The following is a 19,851-nucleotide window of genomic DNA, read 5'->3' as shown; positions in this document are numbered from 1 at the left end:
TGTGCGGGTGCTTTTCTGACTGTCATCTGTCAGATGTCCTGTGCCCACCCTTCCATGGTCACCCTCCTTCCTCAGGCCCCCTTTCCTTATCCTCTGCCCAGCGGTGACCCCCCCCATTCTAGGTGACTGCTCCTATGTCTCCTACTCCTTGGGGGTCCCCCTCCTCTGTGCCCTTCTCCCCACTGGCTCCCCATCTCTGGCAGACCCACTCCCTCTCTGCCCCAGCTTCCCAGTCTCCACTCTGGGTGGTCCTCCTGGGACTCCCTGTACGCTGTGTCCCCATCCTCTGATGGAGTCCTCCCCACCAGGTCGCCTTTCTCTCAGTGGCTCCCCAAGCCACCCTCAAAGCCGCACGCATCACAGCCGCCCGCCTTGGTAGCGATCGGCCGCCAGGAGGCAGCACCCTGTTGGGGCGGAGCCGGGTGACCGCCCCCTCCCGCTAGGGCTTAAGGGACCCCCCTTGGAGCCCGCCCACGCGAGATGAGGACGGCGGCCCGGCCCCCCCCAAGCCTTCCCCCTGAGGGCCGCCCCCGCCCCGCGCGCTTCCTGGGTGGGGCCGGGGCGGCTTCAAAACCCCCCGCCGCCCCAGCCGGTCCCTGCAGCCGCCGCCGCCGCCCTTCGCGCCCGGCTTCGTCCCACCCCCCTCCTCCCGCCGCGGATCCACCAGACAGCTAGGCCCCCGGCCGGGGGCAGGGGGGACGCCCCCTCCGGGGCACCCCCCGGCTCGGAGCCTCCTGCGGGGCCAGCCTCAGCCGGGAGAGGAGGAAGGAGCCGCCGAGGAGCAGCCCGAGGGCCCAGAGTCTGAGACGAGCCGCCGCCGCCCCCGCCGCCGCCGCCGCCGCCGCCGCCGCCGCCGCCACTGCGGGGAGGAGGGGGAGGAGGAGCGGGAGGAGGGACGAGCTGGTTGGGAGAAGAGGAAAAAAAGTTTTGAGACTTTTCCGCTGCCGCTGGGAGCCCGAGGCGCGGGGACCGCTTCGCGCAGCGCTGCCCCGCGAGGCAGGACTTGGGGACCCCAGACCGCACCCTACCACCGCCTCGGACGCTTGCTCCCTCCCGGCCCCCTACGCGGCGTTCCCTAGGTGCCCCCATTCCGGACCTGCCGTCTGGAGCCGCAAACCCGACTCCCGCGAAGACTTGACCCCAAAGCTCGGGCGCACCCGCCTGCACGCCTCCCCACTCTCAGCCTCTCTGCTGAGCCCCTGCGCATCCAAGGACCCTTCTCTGGGATCCGGGAGACGGAATCTGTCTCAGACCTGCCTCAGCTTTCCTATTCAAGACCACCCACCTCTGGTACTAGATCTCGCCCATCTCGGTTTTTTCCGTAGGATACCGAGAACCCACCCATCAGAGCCTCCCTTCCACCTCTGCTCCTCCGTTCTCCCTGAGAGCCTCAACTTCCCTCCCACCCCAGATCCTCCTACCTTTTCTGGGGAGACCCCTCAGCCCCTGTAGGGGCGGGGCCTCCCTCTTCCTACCCCAGCCGGCTCGCACTCTCGGCTGTGCCGGGGGGCGCCGCCTCCCCCATGCCGCCTTCGGGGCTGCGGCTCTTGCCGCTGCTGCTGCCGCTGCTGTGGCTGCTAGTGCTGACGCCTGGCCGGCCGGCCGCCGGACTGTCCACCTGCAAGACCATCGACATGGAGCTGGTGAAGCGGAAGCGCATCGAGGCCATTCGCGGCCAGATTCTGTCCAAGCTTCGGCTCGCCAGCCCCCCGAGCCAGGGGGACGTGCCGCCCGGCCCGCTGCCTGAGGCCGTACTGGCTCTTTACAACAGCACCCGCGACCGGGTGGCCGGGGAAAGTGTCGAACCGGAGCCCGAGCCAGAGGCGGACTACTACGCCAAGGAGGTCACCCGCGTGCTAATGGTGGAAAGCGGCAACCGTGAGCTCAGAGGGGCCGGGGACCCTGGAGGGGAGCCCCCAGGGGGCGCCGGAGTGCAGGGGTCACGGGGAGGAAATTACCCTAGAGGAAACTGGCTGGAGGAAGAGGACCCCGGGGGTGCCGGGAACGCTTTGGGGGGGGGGTCCCAAAGAAGGTAGGGCTGAGCTCCCTATGTCCCAGATACCTAGTCTTGAAGAGGAGATAGCGAAGTGGACCGCTTTTAGAGAGCGACAGGAACATGTGGGATCGTGGGGGGAGTCCATTAGAGGGAGAGAAGCGAAGCAGTTGCAGGGGGAGTAGAAAAGCACTTCCCCTTGCAGGGTGCAATAAAATGAGGGGTCGTGGGGTAGGGGCTGCAGAGAGGGAGCCTGATTCGGAAAAATCGAGGACCCCAGAATTTGGGAAAGGAGAGAGAGTGGGTAAGCGGACCCAGAGCTTAGGGGTCGTGTGGCAGGAAGATCCAAGAAAGACAGAAAAACTAGGTGAAACGAACCCCGGAGGTGCCAAAGAAGTGGAGAGTGGACCCACTTGCACAGGGCTAGAGGAGAGTACGAAGGATCTGGGGAGGGCTCAGAGAGAGAGGCGGGGAGGGGTGGTACATGCGGGGAAAAAAGGGGGGCGCGATGTAGTAGGGTGGAGGAAGCTAGCGGGAAAGTAGACCCCAGTGGGGTGCCGGGGAGGCGCGGGGAGGCGCCCTGAGTATTTCGCACACGGACTTGAGAGAAGGAAGCTCAGCGGAGGAAGCGGGGCCCCAGGAAACCTAGAATACTGGGTCGTGGGAAGGGGTTTATAGAGCGGCGAGACAAGCGTGGGAAAGGTGGACCTGGGAGGAGGCAGAGGAGAGAAGGACCGTGCCATGCTGGGAGCAGCGAGCGACTCCCATGTCCCCGGGATGGAAGGGGGAAGGCTGAGTGAGCAGTCGAGCCATAGGGGGAGAGGTGGGTGGGTGCGACTCTACAAGATCGGGGTAAGAAAACCGAACTGGTATGGGTGAGGAAGCCCCACGTGGGTGCCACGCGCGGGGGGAGGAGCCTGCGCTTCCGGAAGGGGGCAGGAGGACTACGTAGAGCTAGACGCGGAGAGCCAGGACCCCAAACTCTAGTTCCTCTCTGGGAGGCTGGGGAAACCCCAGCGTCCGGCCGCCTCGCCCTCCCTCCCCTCCCTTTCCTTCCCGTGCCTGGTGGCGGGCGGGCGGGGGGGGGGGGGGGGGCGCGGGGATCGCGCGCGGAGCCCGAGGCGAGACGAGACAGGTCCGGTCCCCGCCCTCGCGCCGGCGGCGCCTCCCGCCCTCTTCACCCCTAGCTCTGGGCGGGGCTACCGCTGGGCCGGCCCCTCGAGCCCCCGCTGGGGGACCCAGGCGTCCCGCGTGGCCCGGAGGCTTCGCTTTCTTCCTTGGGCCGTGTAGTTGTGGGTCTCTGGCCCATTTGTGCGCCCAGTTGCGACTTCAGCCAAATGACGCCTCTACCTACTCGCATCTCTGTGTCACCTTTTCCGTCCTGGTCGCCTCACCTACGTTGTAGAGATTTTTTCAGCACTGACACCTTCAATCCCTTTATGCCTCCATCTGGTGTCTGAACTCTACGTCTCTTTTCCTGTGTCTCTATCGCCCATCTTTGCCTTTCCATCTCTCCCGTCGCGCTCTGTCACTGTCTGAATCTTGTAGTTTCTGCCTCGCCACCTCTTCTTTCTCTTTTTCTTCTCCATACCCCAATCTCCAGCTCTCCCCTCTGACCGTTCTTGGCCCTTCTATCTCTCTTCCTCCCTGTCTGTCTCCCCGCTTGTGCTCTACCCTCCCTTTGGGGTCTGCTGAGTAACCCCTGGGCCAAGATAGGGCTTATTTGGCGGGGGGGGGGGGGGGGGGGGGTGACTGGCCTGGCTAGACAAGGACTAGTAGGGGAAGGAGGCCCCCAGAAGGGGCTTCCTCTGTCCTTTCTCATCAGATGTCTCCAGCATGTCCCCCACCCCCCATGCACAGGCGGAAAGCAACTTCCCCAGTTGATCCAGGCCTCATGGCTGGCCTCCTCATTCCCAGCCCCCAACTTTTTCTAGATTAGAAGACACTCTTCCTAATTTTCTCTGTTCCCTTTCCTCTGCCCTTGAAGCCATTCCTACCTAGAATGAACTTTGCCGTCTCTAACCAGCTGAGGGCGGAAGCAATTATTAGTAATAACAAGAATAAGGTCATATTAGCAGGGAGGCAGCATAGTCTAGGGGTTAACAGAGTCTCTGGAATCAGACTGCCTGAGTTGGAATCTCCATTCTGCAGTTTCCTAGCTGTGTGGTCTTGGGGCAAGTTGCTTCATCTCTTTGTGCCTCAGTTTCCTCACCTATAAAATGGGTATAATAACAGTATCTTCGTCATGGGGTTGTTGAACACACACATTGGTGTGACCACAGTATGCAGTCTCTTTGCGACATGCTTTATCGGCCATCATCTCACTTATTTCACACTGTCATCCTGCAGTCAGTCCTTGCCTTACAGGGAAGAATCTGGCACAGAGAGAGGAGACCAAAGGTACACAGTGCTTCAGTTAGGAGAGCCTGGGTTGAGAGGCAGAGAACTTGATGTCAAGTTGATCTTTCCTAAAGAATAGGAAACTGAGGCTCCAAGAGGGAATGTGACTTGCTCAAAGTCACAGAAGGCAGTAGAGGCACACATTCTGATCCAAATGCCCTCAATCCCTGTGCAACGTAACTTGCATTTGGGGAGTTCAGTGGCTTGGCAGTTTAAGAAACTGACTAGTACCCATGAAGATGCGGGTTTGACCCCTGGCCTTGCTCAGTGGATTAAGGATCTGGCATTGCCACGATCTGCGGCTCCCTCTGGCATTGCTGTGGCTGTGGCGTAGACCGGCAGCTGCAGCTCTGATTCAACCCCTAGCCCAGGAACTTCTGACCCTAAGAAAAAGAGAGAAAAAAACCCCATAACTTGCATTTGCGGCTGTAAGTGCTGGGGAGGACTGAGTAAGCACAGCAGCCCCCACCCCAGTGCCAGCCTCGTACTGAGGGCACACTTCCTGCACGGTGGGAGGAGAGGGTGGATGAGACCTCGATTAAAGAGGAAGAAACAAACCCAGAGAGAAGCCCGGTGCCCAAGGTCGCACAGCTAAAAAGCGTCTGGTGGGGGGGCCCCAACCCAGTTCTGTCAGCACTTAGACTTGGGGTGTGCCAACCCTCCTGTGCCTGTTAAGCCCTAACATCCCCCCTCTCCGCTCCTGCCTAGAAATCTATGATAAATTCAAGGGCACCCCCCACAGCTTATATATGCTGTTCAACACGTCGGAGCTCCGGGAAGCGGTGCCGGAACCTGTGTTGCTCTCTCGGGCAGAGCTGCGCCTGCTGAGGCTCAAGTTAAAAGTGGAGCAGCACGTGGAGCTATACCAGGTGGGGGTCTGGGCCCCAAAGGTGGCCTGGGCTGGGGCAGTGCTGTGGTGGCTGGAAGGCTGGTGGCTACCGAGATCCACACAGATGGACCCCGAAGGATGGGGTGGAGGGCACAGACACAGTGCTTTCCGACACCTAGAGCCTTCGGACGATAAACATTTAGAAGGCCTGAATCTTAGGAGTTGGACTCGAAGAACTCAGGACTCCTGAAAGTTGCAATCTCTGGAAAGGTTGGAGACTCAAAATGCTCTGTCCCACACAGCAGCCACTAGCCACGTATGGCCATTTAAGTTGTTCAAATGAAATGAAAGAGGGAGTTCCTGTTGTGGCTCAGCCGTAACAAACCTGACTAGCATCCATGAGGTTGCAGGTTTGATCCCTGGCCTCGCTCAGTGGGTTAAGGATCTAGCATTGCCGTGAGCTGTGGTGTAGGTCGCAGACGTGGCTCAGATCTGGCGATGCTGTGGCTGTGGGGTAGGCCAGCAGCTGCAGCTCTGATTAGACCCCTAGCCTGGGAACTTGCATATGCTGCGGGTGCAGCCAAAAAAAATATATATATATTAAACGAGAGAAAAAATTCAGTTCCTCAGTCTCACCGACCATATTTCAAGTGGCCCATAGTCACATGGGGTTAGTGGCTGCTATTTTGGACGTCACAGATAAAGAACATTTCCATCAACACAGAAAGTTCTTTGGACAGCTCTGTTCTAGAAGATTTAGAGTCTCCAGGAAGATTGGGTCCTCCAGAAGGACTGGATTCTCTTGAAGGTCGTGTGAGCCAGAATCCCTATCAGGTAGAATGTTCTATTCCATAGCAGGTGGTAGACTCTTTTCACAAGGAACTTTTAGTGTTAACTTCTTGGAGTCTAGAGAACCTGGCTTCGTGCTGCCGACTTCCAGGGGTCATTCCACAGGGAGGGCAGGCATCTGCAACATCTAGGTTGGTGACACGTCAGACTCCTGGGTTTGTAGAACTTTAGTCTCATAGAATTTCTCAGGCTGATTGAACAGGTAATTCGGGGGTGCTCCCCGAGGGCTGGAGTTATGGAATGACTTCTAACATAAGGCCCCAGAAACCCCTATAGACTTTCGGAGTTCGGGTGGCCAAATTTCCAGAACTGTATAGTTAATAACCCTCACGACGTCTGGAAGGAGAATCATAGCCTCATGGGCTGTCCAGGCTGAAAGGGGCCTTGCATTTCACCAGTGGGGAAACCAAGGCCAAAGCAGGAGAGGGGTTTTCCAGGGCCGTGCCTGAGGTCCAGGGCGGAGGCTGAGCTGCCCATGTGCCTTGACCCCAGCCTGGGGCTCTCCCTCCCCTGTGGGCTGCTCTGGGCCTGGGCAGTTACTGGGGGGCCTCCGTGTGGGTGTCTTCGAGGGGGCTGTTGGAGGGCCGGTTTGGGGAGCGGGTGGAGGGAGGGCTGCAGTGGACATGGGGGTGGGTGGCGGCATCTACCCACTGTTTCCCCCCCAAATTCATCATCCTCCAGAAATACAGCAATGATTCCTGGCGCTACCTCAGCAACCGGCTGCTGGCGCCCAGCGACTCACCGGAGTGGCTGTCCTTTGATGTCACTGGAGTTGTGCGGCAGTGGCTGACCCGCAGAGGTGAGGACCGCTTGTCTGCCCCACCCTATTTTGTAATAGGCTTGAGCCCATTGCTTGTCCTGGGATTGCCTTGCCTAGTACCCCCCACCCCATGTTGGTGCCAAAGAGCCCGGGCCTGGCCCTCTTCCCCAGACACTCAAACCTGAGTGATGAATGGTTAATCCGTTTCCTGAGCACCTGCCCTGTGCTGAGTGATGCTGCGGACACTGCAGTGACCCAAACCGCCCCATCCTTGCCCTCATGGTAGGGTGAGGCGATTTGGGGAAAAAACCTAAAAAGCTCCCTGGTGGCCTAGCTGTTAAGGATTCAGTGTTGTTGCTGCTGTGGTGCACGTTCAGTCCCTGGCCTGGGAACTTCTGCATGCTGTGGGTACGGTCCCAAAAAGTGAAAAATAAAAACCAGGTAGTAATGTCCCAGAGTTGGACAGGGTTGGGATGGGGAGCTCAGAGGAGGGCCTCTGAGCCAGCCCGGGAGGTCAGGGAGGGCTTCCTGGAGGAGGGGACATTGAAGTGGGTCTCTGGGGTTTGAGTGACCCAGCCTGGGGAGGAAGGAGGGACAAGAGTGATCAAGGCAGGAGTTCCCATTGTGGCTCAGTGGTGACAAACCCATCTAGCATCCGTGAGGATGTGGGTTTGATCCCTGGCCTCGCTCAGTGGGTTAAGGATCTGGTGTTTCTGTGAGCTGTGGTGTAGATCACAGACATGGCTCAGATCCTGCATTGCTATGGCTCTGATGTAGGCTAGCAGCTGTGGGACAGACATGGCTCAGATCCTGCATTGCTATGGCTCTGATGTAGGCTAGCAGCTGCGGCTCCAATTCGATTCCTAGCCTGAGAACCTCCATATTCCACGGGTGTGGCCCTGAAAAGAATAAAACAAAAACAAACAAGAGTGTTCGAGGCAGAGGGAGAGGGTGTGCGGAGGCCTTGAGTCCAGGGAGAGCCTGACACGCCTGATCTGTCTGGAAGAGAACTGTGTCTGTCTCGTGCCGCCTGAGTCCACAGTGCTCAGGCCTCCCTTCCTAATCTCCCTTTCACTCATCCCTTCATTCAGTCAGTGCCAGCAGGTCCCTGCTCTGTGCCTGACCCTGTGCTGGTGGTGTGGGGGTCACTCCGTCACCACCTCTAGGCTTGCCCTCATGGGACCCACAGCCACTTCTAGACACCTAGGAAGTCTTAGCAGAGCCCTGGCTGGCTGCGATGGTCCCAGTGATCAGGGCCAGGGGGAGGGAGGCCGTAAGTGCTGTGGGAGCCCAGAGTGGACACCCAGACCCATCCGGAGGGGGGTCCGGGAGGGCTTCCTGGGTGAGGAGGATTGTGTTGAGACTCATGGGAAAAGGGATGGTTTGACCAGATGAAAAGATGGAGGTGAGAGAGCAGGTGGGCACTGGGACGAATATCCTGGGCTGCTGAACAAAGGTCTTGGTCATTGCTGAGTCCACAGCCCCCAACACTGTCTGGCACATAGTAGGAGCTTAGGAACACATTCACTCATTCATTCAAGAAAACTTTCTCGGAGTTCTCTTGTGGCTCAGCGGTTAAGGACCAGTGTTGTCACTGCTGTTGTGGTAGCTCTGGTTACTGCTTTGGCGCGGGTTCGAGCCCTGGTCAGCCCTGGAACAAGAGCCTGGGCGCTTGTGTCCCAGTTCCGCCTTTTCCCACCTGGGGTGAGTTACCCCCACTTTGTGGGCCTTGGCCTCCTCATCTGTCCGGTGGGGAGCTCCGGTGAAGATCAAAGGAAAGAATGCACACAGAGCATTTGGAACGGGATCTGGCACCCAGCACACTCAGTAGATGTTTGTTGTTGCGACTGTGGGCCAGCCGAGCGGGGAACAAGAAAACAAGGATCCCGCCCCTATGTATCCTGCTTGCCACAGAGAACAATGAGGGAAATAAATAGCCAAATACAAATGTCAGAGAGGGTGAGTGCTGTGGAGAAAATCGATGCTGTTACCGCCGGGGAGGGGCTCGGCCTAGAGGGCCTCCTGGAGGAGGAGGCAGTTGAGCTGAGACCTGAAGGTGGAGGAGGCTGCAGGCTAAGAACTGGAGCAAGAGGATGCAGCGGGAGGGCAGGCAGGGGAAGGGGCAGGAAGGAGCTCCCTGGCCGCCCACCCTGGAGAGTTGCTACTTCCTTCCACCTCCCCCAGGAGGAAGGAGCCGCGCCCTCACACTGGCTTCCCTCTTCCCACTCCCGCAGAGGCTGTAGAGGGTTTTCGCCTCAGCGCCCACTGTTCCTGTGACAGCAAAGATAACACACTCCACGTGGAAATTAACGGTGAGGCCTGCCTCCCTGGCCCAGCCCTGTGCCCAGCAGTGACTCTGTTCGTGTGTGTGTGTGTGTGCACGTGCGCGCGCGCGGGCTCGTTCTTCCCCTGCCACCCCCTACTCATCCATCTGAGTGTGTGTGTGTATGTCTCCCCCAACCCTACCCGCTCCCTGACTCCTAAACCAAAGCAGGGTTCAATTCTGGCCGCCGGGGTGACCTGGCCACCATTCACGGCATGAACCGGCCGTTCCTGCTCCTCATGGCCACCCCGCTGGAGAGGGCCCAGCACCTGCACAGCTCCCGGCACCGCCGAGCCCTGGATACCAACTACTGCTTCAGGTGAACCTTGCAGCCTTCCGCTGAGGCCTTCCGGGCCCTCCTTAGCATCCGCTGAGCAGGCAGTGCAGGTTGGGTGCCTGGCTTGGGGGACGATGTCCGAGGCCTAGGATGCTGGCGCGTGCAAACTAGGGGTCCTTGACTGTTGAGACCAGGTTGTGGCATCAGAGGATGTTGAACACTGAGACTGTGGGAATTCCGTATTGGAAGGTCACCATATTGAATTCCACCTGCTGTTGGGAGCTTGGGGTTCTAGAAAGTTGGGATTCTAGGATGTTAGAATTTGGTGTTAGGAGTTCCCGTCGTGGCTCAGTGGAAACAAACCTGACTAGCATCCATGATGATGCAGGTTCGATTCCTGGCCTCACTCAGCGAGTTAAGGATCCAGCATTGCCATGAGCTGTGGTGTAGGTTGCAGAGGAGGCTCGGATCCCATGTTGCTGTGGCTGTGGTGTAGGCCTGTGGCTGCAGCTCCGATTCAACCCCTAGCCTGGGAACCTCCATATGCTGTAGGTATGGCCCTAAAAAGACCAAAAAAAAAAAAAAATTTGGTTTTAATTATTAAAATCTGAGAATGTTGGACTTCAGCAATGTTGGGATCCTAGAACTTGGGAATTCATAATTGGGAGATTGCCATGTTGAATTCCTATATCATTGACAGACTGGAGTCTTCCAATGTTGGCAGACTGAAGTCTTTGAATATTGGGCCCAGAAGAGAGGAACTCTGTGTTAAAATACTAGCATCCACAAATGTTGGAGTTGGAGAAGGCCTGAATATTGGTAATCTAGAATGTTGGAACTCAGCGCTGGAATCTTGTTAGAATCTTGGAAGGCAGGGATCTTAGAAAGTGGCAGCTTGGACCTCTTGAGTGGATGGGCTCAGAATTGTGGAATGTTGGAATGCAATTTTGAAATATTGGAATTCAAGAATGCCAAGATCCTCAAGAGCTAGAATGTGAGAATCCTAGAAAGTTGGAAAGCTGTTGGTGCGTCAGAATCTTGAAATGCTGGTGTACTGCAATCTAAGAAAGTTGAAAAGTTGTAGTCCTAGAATGTCGAAATTCAGAATTAGAATGTTGCCAATTCAGAATGATAACCTGACCTTGGCCTTCCCCTGCTTAATATTTTGATGAAGCCTTTGTGATTTGTTACATACAATTTTGCTTGAAAGTCAGCTCTGCTCCCAGTCTCCTTTACCACAAGAGCCCACCCTCAGCCCAACGACTCTGTGAATGAATGAATGGATTGAGGTATTTTTTTTTTTTTTTCCTTAGGACCACACCCGTGGCATATGGAAGTTCCCAGGCCAAGGGCCAAATCCGAGCTTCAGTTGCCAGCCTGCACCACAGCCACAGCAATGCTGGATCCCCAACCCACTGAGCAAGGCCAGGGATCAAACCCACACCCTCATGGATACTAGTTGAGTTTATTACCACTGAGCCATAATAGGAACTCCCCAAGCAGTTTTCTTTTGCTGTTGGGTCCTGGTGGCCTGGATGGCTGAGTGTCAAGGGCCCTGACCTTGTGTATCACAGGGCCTAGAAGGCAGCTGTCTACAAGCATACACTGAACCAGTGGGTTAGCGGTGCCTCAAGGTCACCTGGAGGGCTTTTTACACGTGACCTGCTTCCCCCCATCCTCACCCCCAGTTACAGATTCAGTGGGTCTGGGATGGGGCCTGAGAATTTTTGCATTTCCCCAAAGTTCTCTGCTGCTGCTGCTCCAGGACTCCACATGGAGAAAAGCTGGATTGGATAATAGCATCACACTCTCTTGAAATAGCAGGACCTCAGAGCCCCACCTAGAGCTGGACCAGAAAGGAAAGATTATTCTGGACAGTGGTTCTTCCCCTCTTGTGAGTCCAGGACCCGCTTGAGAAGCTGAAAGCCAGGAACCTTTTCCCCCAAAATATGCCTCTACATACATATGTGCATATGGTTTGGGGGTCTCAGGCCCCCTGAGCCCACACATGGACTTCCTGATGCCTCCTGGGCCTTTGACAACATCTTATTTGATCTATTATCCCCCAAATCCTTGTGCAACTGGGAAACTGAGGCCTAACCAGACTCGGGAGGGACCAGGCTGAGCTCACAGGAATCTCAGTTTCCTGACTTTCTTCTCAGGGCCCTGTGGCTCCTGCCCTGGGAGGTCCTGTGTATCACTTCCTCCCCTTCTGCTTGAGCTGGCCTGGTCACACTGGTCAGGTGAGGCCACAGACTCTGGGGTGGCAGAGTTAGCTGTGAACTGGCCCCAAGCTCCATCACGTACAGGCTACACGGGAGCAGACAACATTCCCCCTTCTCAGAGGCTCAGTTTCTTCATCTTTCAAATGAGAATAATAATAGCACCTGCCTTGTACAGTTTTGAAATTTATTGTCTCAGTTGATTTTTAAATTTTCTTTTTTGGCTGCCCCATGGTGGAGTTCCCAGGCCAGAGATCAGATCTGAGCCTACTCCAGATCCTTAACCCGCTGTGCTGGACCAGGGCTTGGACCTGCTTCCCAGTGCTCCAGAGATGCTGCTGATCGCATTGCACCACTGTGGGAACTTCTCTACTGATTTTTTTTTTTTTCTTTTTAGGGCCACACCTGCAGCATATGGAGGTTCCCAGGCTAGGGATCAAATCAGAGCTACAGCTGCCGGCCTATGCCACAGCCACAGCAACACCAGATCCGAGCCGAGTCTGTGACCTACACCAGAGCTCATGGCAACACCGGATCCTTAACCCACTGAGTGGGCCAGGGATCGAATCTGCAACCTCATGCTAACTAGTCAGATTCGTTTCCACTGTACCACAGTGGCAACTCTCCGTGTTGATTTTTGAGTTGGAAAATACTTGCACGTGGACCAAACCTAGAAAGGATACTTCAGAGACCCTTAGCTCTCTGAAGAGGCTTTTTTTTTTTCTTTCCTGTGTCTGCAGCATGGCATGTGGAAATTCCTGGGCCAGAGACTGAACCCATGCCACAGCAGCAACCCCAGCTACTTCAGCGACAATGCTGGATCCTTAACAACCCAGTGTAGCACCAGGGAACTCCAATGTTAGGTTTTTAAGAATCACTTTGGTAGTTCTCGTTGTGGTTCAGGGGGTTAAGAACCCAATGCTGTCTCTGTGAGGATGCGGGTTCGATCCCAGGCCTTGCTCAGTGGATTAAAGATCTGGCATTGCTACAAGCTGTGTCGTGGGTTGCAGATACAGCTCTGATCTGGCATTGCTGTGACTGTGGTTTAGGTGGCAGCTGCAGCTCTGATTGAACCCCTAGCCTGGGAACTTCTATATGCCACAGGTGCGGCCTTAAAAAGACAAAAAAAGAAAAAAAAGGAATAAAACTAAAACACTTTGTAGGAGTTCCCTGGTGGCTCAGTGGGTTGAGGATCTGGCATTGTCATGCAGTGGCTCGGGTCACTGTTGTGGCACGGGTTCAGTCCCTGGCCTGGGAACTTCCATATGCCTCAGGTGCAGCCAAAAAAGAAAAAAAAAAAAGATTTGCCCTATTTCAAATGCAGACATTTTCAGATTTTTTTGCGTAACTGAAATGCCGTCATTACACTGAATGGAATTAACAATCATTTGGATTGGTGGGAGTTCCCTGGAGGCCTAGTGGTTAGAATTTGGCACTTTCACTGCCATGACCCAAGTTCAGTCCCTGGTCAGGGAACTGAGATCCTGCAAGCCATGCAGCTCAGCCACAGTAAAAAACCAAACAACAAAAATCATTTGGGAGTTCCCATTGTGGCTCAGCTGGTTCTGAATTCAACTAGTATCCGTGAGGACGCGGGTTTAATCCCTGGCTTTGCTTAGTGGGTTAAGGATCTGGGGTTGCCGTGAGCTCTGGTGTAGGTTGGTAGCTACAGCTCCGATTTGATCCCTAGCCTGAGAACTTCCATATGATGCAATTGCGGCCTAAAAGAGCAAAATAAATAAATAATCCCCCCAAACAATCGTTTGGACTGGTATTTTGGAAAGGATGGTCCAGGAAAAACTCTGAGGAGATGGCATTCATTTGTTTAACAGGTATTTATTGAGCACCTACTGCATGCCAGACAGTGGTCTAGGAATTAAGGCTCCCTGAGTGAAGGATCTTTGAGTATACGTATAAATTAGTGAAGAAACAGAACCCCAGTGGGTATCTGTGGGAACAGCAAGCCAGGCAGAGGGAACAGCAAGGGCAGAGGCCCTAGGCTGGGACTCTGAGGAGCAGCAAGGATGCTAGTGCGGCTGGAGGGGAGTGAAAGTGGGCGTGGAGAGGGAGTTGAGATTAGCCAGATCAGGAAGAGCCCTGTGGTCCTTGGGGAGGACTTGGGCGTTTGCGATGTTCAGGGCAGAGGATTGACTTAACAGTCTCTAGTACGTGGCTCCAGAAGCCAGGGATTTCTGTTTCATTTGCACTGGGTCCCCGGTAGACCCCAGCCCAGCACATGGTAGTAGTTTAATAAACATTTGTTGCACACAAAGAACATACCAGTACCCAGGGAGCTGCACTGAGTTTTTTTATGTTCCAGTGTGTGGATGTGCCGTGATTTACGTACCCGTCTGCTGTGGACGGTCCTTTGGCTTCGTGCAGGCTTGTTTTGAGCCTTGTGTGTGAGATAGTTTATGATGATGCCCGCAGCGCAGTGTGGGACTGGAGGAGGCGCTCCATCAGTGTTAGTGACGACCATTACTGTTACTGCTCTTGCGGTTATTATCCCGGGGGTGCAAGGGAGACCGAGAGGCAGACCTAGATGGAAGCTGTGCTGGGGGGCCACTAGGGTGAACACACACGCACACTGGGGGCGGTGGGGCAGCTCCTCCCCCTCTTCTGACCTGGATTCCTCTCTACCCCTCACAGCTCCACGGAGAAGAACTGCTGCGTGCGGCAGCTCTACATTGACTTCCGGAAGGACCTGGGTTGGAAGTGGATTCATGAACCCAAGGGCTACCATGCCAATTTCTGCTTGGGGCCCTGTCCCTACATCTGGAGCCTAGACACTCAGTACAGCAAGGTGCGTCTGGAGCCCAGGCTGGGGTGGGGCGGGGATGGGGGAAGCAGGACCTGAAGGAGGAGAGGGGTAAAATCAGAGATGAAGTGGCGAGATGGTAGTCAGAAATACAGACAGGGATGAGAGTTCCCTGGTGGCATAGCAGCTAAAGATCTGGCCTTGTCATTACTGTGGCTGGGGTCTTGCTGTGGCGAGGGTCTGATCTCTGGCCCAGAACTTCTGCATGCGGCAGGTGCGGCCAAAACCCAAACAAATAAAACAAAACAGAGACCGGGAGATTGGAAGGGGGATGTTTAAGCAATGAGAGAGGTCAGAGGCAGGATCTGAGCAAGGGGAGACAGATACCGGGAGACACTCCGCCCCCCAGATGAATAACTTGGGTGAGGGAGGAGGAGGTGGGGAGGATGCAAGGAGAAAGAGAAACAGAGACGGAATGAGAGAGAAAAAGGCAGGAGAGACAGAGGGAGAGAGAAATAAAATGGAAGGAGAAGAGTGCCCATCGTGGCACAGCGTAAATGAATCCGACTAGGAACCATGAGGTTTCGGTTCGATCCCTGGCCTTGCTCAGTGGGTTAAGGATCTGGCGTTGCCTTGAGCTGTGGTGTAGGTCGCAGACGCGGCTCGGACCTGGCGTTGCTGTGGCTCTGATTGGACCCCCTAGCCTGGGAACCTAACCTCCATATGCCGCGGGTGCGGCCCTGAAAAGCAAAATAAATAAATAGAAGATGAAGGAGAGACAGTGAGATACAAGCCAAGAGTGGACAACGGGGAGAGGCAAAGAGAAGGAAACAGAATATGAGATGAGAGAGGCAGAGATGGGGAGAGGCTGGCGCGGTGGGGATACCCTCCCCACGACCCCCGACCCTGACCCCGTCCACCCGCCCGGCAGGTCCTGGCTCTGTACAACCAGCACAACCCGGGCGCGTCGGCGGCGCCGTGCTGCGTGCCGCAGGCGCTGGAGCCACTGCCCATCGTGTACTACGTGGGCCGCAAGCCCAAGGTGGAGCAGCTGTCCAACATGATCGTGCGTTCCTGCAAGTGCAGCTGAGGCCCCGCCCCGCCCCGCCCACAGCCCCGCCCACCCGGCAGGCCCGGCCCCACCCCCGCCCGCCTCACCGGGGCTGTATTTAAGGACATCGTGCCCCAAGCCCACTTGGGATCGATTAAAGGTGGAGAGAGGACTGGGTCTCCGTGTGTTGGGCACCTGACTGGGGTCTTCCTTCGGACGTTACCGGACCCCCAATCCCAGCCTCCACCTGCCTCCGCCTGTGTCTGTCCACCATTCATTTGTTCCTCCTCATGCAAACGCATCCTGAGCAGGTACTCCTGGTGAACTCTACTTAGATTTACTTACTGAGCATCTTGGACCTTATTCTGAATGCCTTATATTAATTAACTCATTTAACCACCATAACAAAGCTAAAAGGGACTCTGATAACACCCACTTTAAAAAGGAAACGGAAGCTGGAGTTTCCATTGTGGCTCAGTGGTAACCTACCCGACCGGTATCCTTGAAGACACAGGTTCAATCCCTGGCCCTGTTCTGTAAGTTAAAGATCCGGCTGTGCCGGGAGCTGTGGTATAGGCCGGCAGCTGCAGCTCCAGTTTAACCCCTAGCCTGGGAACTTCCATATGTCTCAGGTGCGGCCCTAAAAAGACAAAAAGAAAGGAAAAGGAAGCCCATAGTGGTTAAGGGAATAATTCCTGCCCACCAAGAACCTGCTTTCGGCTTTCTGGTGGGGAGACAGACATAGCAAAGTTGTGTGAAAACAGGAAGGCAGCGTGAGTCAGAGAGGGCTTTGGGAGGTGGGAGGGCTTCTTGGAGGAGGTGGCACCTGGGCCTTGAAGGAAGCCAAGAAAGCAGCCTGGGGGAGCATGGGGGAGGGTGTTCATGGTAGGAGGACAAAAGCAAAGTCCTGGAAGTGAAGATGAATTTGGGGTGAGCTACACAGGCAGGAAAGAGGCCAGTGCAGTTGGAAGGGAGGGGCAAGGGGAAAAGTGTTGGGATCTGAGTCAGAAAGTAACACTCACAGGCCAGAGAGTAATAACAGTTCTGCAGGCTAGGTATGGAGCTACTAGCTCAAGGCATTCTTCCCACAGCCCAGCAGAGCAGAGGTTGTTAAACTATTGCCTGCAGGCACATTCTGACCCGCTGCCTGTTTCTGTAAATAAAGTTTTATTGGAGAACAGCTGTGCTCATTCCTTTACCTGCTGTACTCTCTGTGGCTGTTGCAGTGCTACAAGGGCAGAGAGGAGTAGAAACTGGATGCAAAATCAAAAATATTTACTATCTGGTCCTTGACAGAAAAAATCTGCCAACTCCTGCTATAGAGGTCATTTGCTGCCCTCTCCACAGACAGGAATACTGAGACGCAGAGAGGTTAAGTTCCTTGTCAAGGTCACACAGCTAGCAAGTGGCAGAGCTGGGATTAGAACCCAGGCGATTGGGAGTTGAGGGTCTATGCACATAATTTCTGCACTGGTCTTGCTTTCCAAACCACAACAGGCCTGTGGGAACCTGTGAGAACTTGAACTCTGAGGGAGGCAGGAGCCATGATAAGGTTCTGAACAGAAGGGGGACGTGATTTGATTTAGTCACTCAGAGGGTCCCTCGGGCTGATGGTTGAGAGTAGATTGAACAGGGCTGAGGGTGACCACAGGGAGACCAGTTGTCTAGGAGATAAGGGACAGCACCCCGAGCCAGGGTGGGTTTGCCTCTGCTGAATGTCCTTTCTTCCCATTTGCTGGGGTCTTGCTGCCGAAGTCTCTCCCACTTCCTCTTTCCCTGGCCTCTCAGTTTTCCCTCTTCCTCCCTGGTTTCAGTTGCCCCTCTCTCTCCCCTGCCCTTCCCAGGTCCAGGCCCTGACCTGCTTTGCCCAGCGATTGCCCCGGGGGAGGATGGTGTGAGTGTTGAGGTTCCTTTGCCGTGGGCGGCACTAGGGCTGGATGAGTGGGCCCTGCCCAGCCCAGCCCAGCCCAGCCCAGCGGTGGAAATGTGGTTATTCCTTCTGCCCAGGTCTGGGAGCCACAGAGCGCTGGGGGTAAGGTGGGGGCCAGAGGAGTTCATTATCTAAGGACCTGCTGCCACTGTCACCAGCCTCTTGTGTGGAGATACTTGCAAGGAAACAGTGACATGAGCTGCAGTCACCGCAGCCCTGTGAGAATGCGGGACAGATATACACACATGCCCCCATACAGAGAGAGGTTCAAATATGGACAGTGTCCCAGTGTCCCACGCAAATACAGTCACCTCTCAGCCACAGGGGATACAAATTCCTGTAGGACCTATGACACATGGACTGTGTCACCTGGCAGCGTGTGACACATGCCACCCCATTGTACATGCCTACAGCCCAGCCCTGGAGCTCCGCTGGGACACAACATAAGCGGAGACTTCAATAGGGACACAGCAAAACGCTGTCACATAGATACCTTCTGCAGGGTCACGGTGGCAACCACCACCCAGCAGACAGGTTCAGAGGCGGCGCGCACTCCTCTCGGCATCAGAGCCCCGTCAGGAAGTGAAACAGAGTCTCAGGCTGGGACCCACCAACAGTTGCACAAACATCCTCCGTGGGGTCACGGTCACAAACAGGCATTACCGTGTGCACGCACACGGCCTGACACGTCACAGCCCCACCCAGACACCCACCACACACGGAGACCTGACACGTCAGGATCGCACAGACGCCGGGCGGTGGTGCCCACTCGCTCTGACATCGGACAGCCGCACACGCTCGGGGCCCGGGGAGCTCTAAGGACGGCAGCCGAGCCGTCATACCCAGACACGCTGTCACACCCCGGGTCCCAGACGGAGAGTCCCCCACGCCCAAACACAGCCCCGGGGCCGCGGCCCTCACACGCCCAGCCCGCGCCTCCGCGGAGGACAAGTCCCGGCCGCGCACCCGGGTGCGCTCTCCCGGCCGCCCGGCCCCGGCCCCGGCCCCGCCCCGGCCACCTGCCCGGGTGCCGAGGGCAGGGCGAGCCGCGGGCTCAGCACCTTCCCCGCCGCCCGGGCCCCCGGGCCCCGCGAGGAGGCCGGGCCCCCAACCACCCGCAGGGGCGGGCCCGAGGGTGCGGGGCGCCCCGCTCCCCTCCCCGCCTCTGCGGGCAGCAGTCTGGGCGAGGAGCGGGGCGGGAGCCTGGGTTCCGGCTGGAGCCCCAGCTTCCCGTCCGGCCCCCACGGGGCAGGAAGCAGGGCCTGGGGAGGCCAGCTCAGGCCTTCCTGCCCCCCTCCCCCGACGGGCCTGGGACGGGGTCAGCGTGAGAGGGAGGAGGGGGGGGGGGAGGAGGGAGAGAACGTCTTCTTTCCCTTAGATCCCTGGACCTCCAACTCGTTGGTGCCTTTGTGTCTAAGGTGAATTGGAATGTGTGTCTCAGCAAGCTTCGTAGTGTGAGTTTTGTGACCTGCATGGGGGTCTCTGACACACAGTTGGGTGCCTGCTGGCTGGGTTGCCTATGGACCAAGGGCGATTTTCAATGCCTATGCCATCCGCACACGTTCAACCCCGTGTGTGTGTGTGTGTGTGTGTGTGTGTGTGCGCGCGCGCGCGAGTGCAGGCACGCACTTGTGAGAGGGCTGCATTTCTGGTGCGTGCACCTGCGTTTTGTGTTCTTGCTGCACAAGCTGGTATGCACGCAGTGGTCCTGACACAGTGACTTGGCTAGTTTGTGTGTATGAGTGGGTTGTACCCCTGCAGCGTGTTACGTGTCTGGATTTTTTTCTCAACAACCTTGCACTTCCTCTATGGGCGTAAATTTGTGTGTTCTTAGTGTAAGTTTGACTAGAAGTGTGGGTGTTTTCTGTGTATGTATATGGGTCTGTGAGAAAAGTGTGTTTCCAGAAGGTAGTGTGTGTTTTGGGTTTCCTACTTGGGCGGTGTTTGCAGTGCGTGTGTGTGTGTGTGTGTGTGTGTGTGAGAGAGAGAGAGAGAGAGAGAGAGACAGTTCCCAGTGTTTGTGTCTGTGGGTGAGTAGCTTCTGGGTTAGGGTTCGTGATCAGTGTGTGTGTGGCTGGCATTCTGAGTATGTTTGTGTGTCTATGGGGTGTGTCTCCCACATGCTTGCAGTCCTCCCACTGTGTTTGTGTGTGTCCACCTCCAGTTCTGGTGTTCCCAGCCTCTGTGGGTGTCTGTGAGCAGGTGGTGTCTGCATTTTGTCCCCTCCCGTGGGCTGGTGCCTTGAGTGTGTGAGCAGTTGTATGGGTCTCTATTTTGCTCTCTCACTTTGAATTTTCGATGGGGTGAGTGTGTTCACGTTCACGAGCAGCTGCACGTGCGGGGCTGCATCTGCGCTGGTGTTTCCAGGGAAGGGGGGCATCCTGTCTCTCCAGTGAAGCCGCTGGCATCCTGAGCGACACGCTGGGCAGCCTCCGTGCTGAGTGGAGGCTGTGTCTGCG

General features: G+C 56.2%; 1 protein-coding gene across 2 annotated transcripts; it reads left to right on the top strand.

The window, feature by feature from the left end:
* Window positions 1–1,523: 1,523 nt before the first annotated feature.
* TGFB1 (transforming growth factor beta 1) lies at window positions 1,524–16,642 on the top strand. Of its 2 annotated transcripts, none has more exons than XM_047794198.1 (7): window positions 1,524–1,878; window positions 5,102–5,262; window positions 6,753–6,870; window positions 9,066–9,143; window positions 9,326–9,473; window positions 14,303–14,456; window positions 15,343–16,642. In XM_047794198.1, the coding sequence occupies exons 1-7, from the start codon at window positions 1,524–1,526 to the stop codon at window positions 15,499–15,501; spliced, it is 1,173 nt and encodes a 390-aa protein (XP_047650154.1). In that variant the 3' UTR covers window positions 15,502–16,642. The 2 variants fall into 2 exon arrangements, with proteins under 2 accessions (XP_047650154.1, XP_047650153.1); XM_047794197.1 differs by having other exon boundaries at window positions 9,323–9,473.
* The last annotated feature ends 3,209 nt before the right edge of the window (window positions 16,643–19,851 follow it).

The sequence above is a fragment of the Phacochoerus africanus genome, chromosome 8 (genome assembly GCF_016906955.1).
Source record: "Phacochoerus africanus isolate WHEZ1 chromosome 8, ROS_Pafr_v1, whole genome shotgun sequence".
In the NCBI taxonomy this organism is placed as follows: domain Eukaryota; kingdom Metazoa; phylum Chordata; class Mammalia; order Artiodactyla; family Suidae; genus Phacochoerus; species Phacochoerus africanus.
This window is presented reverse-complemented; position numbering and strand designations above follow the sequence as displayed.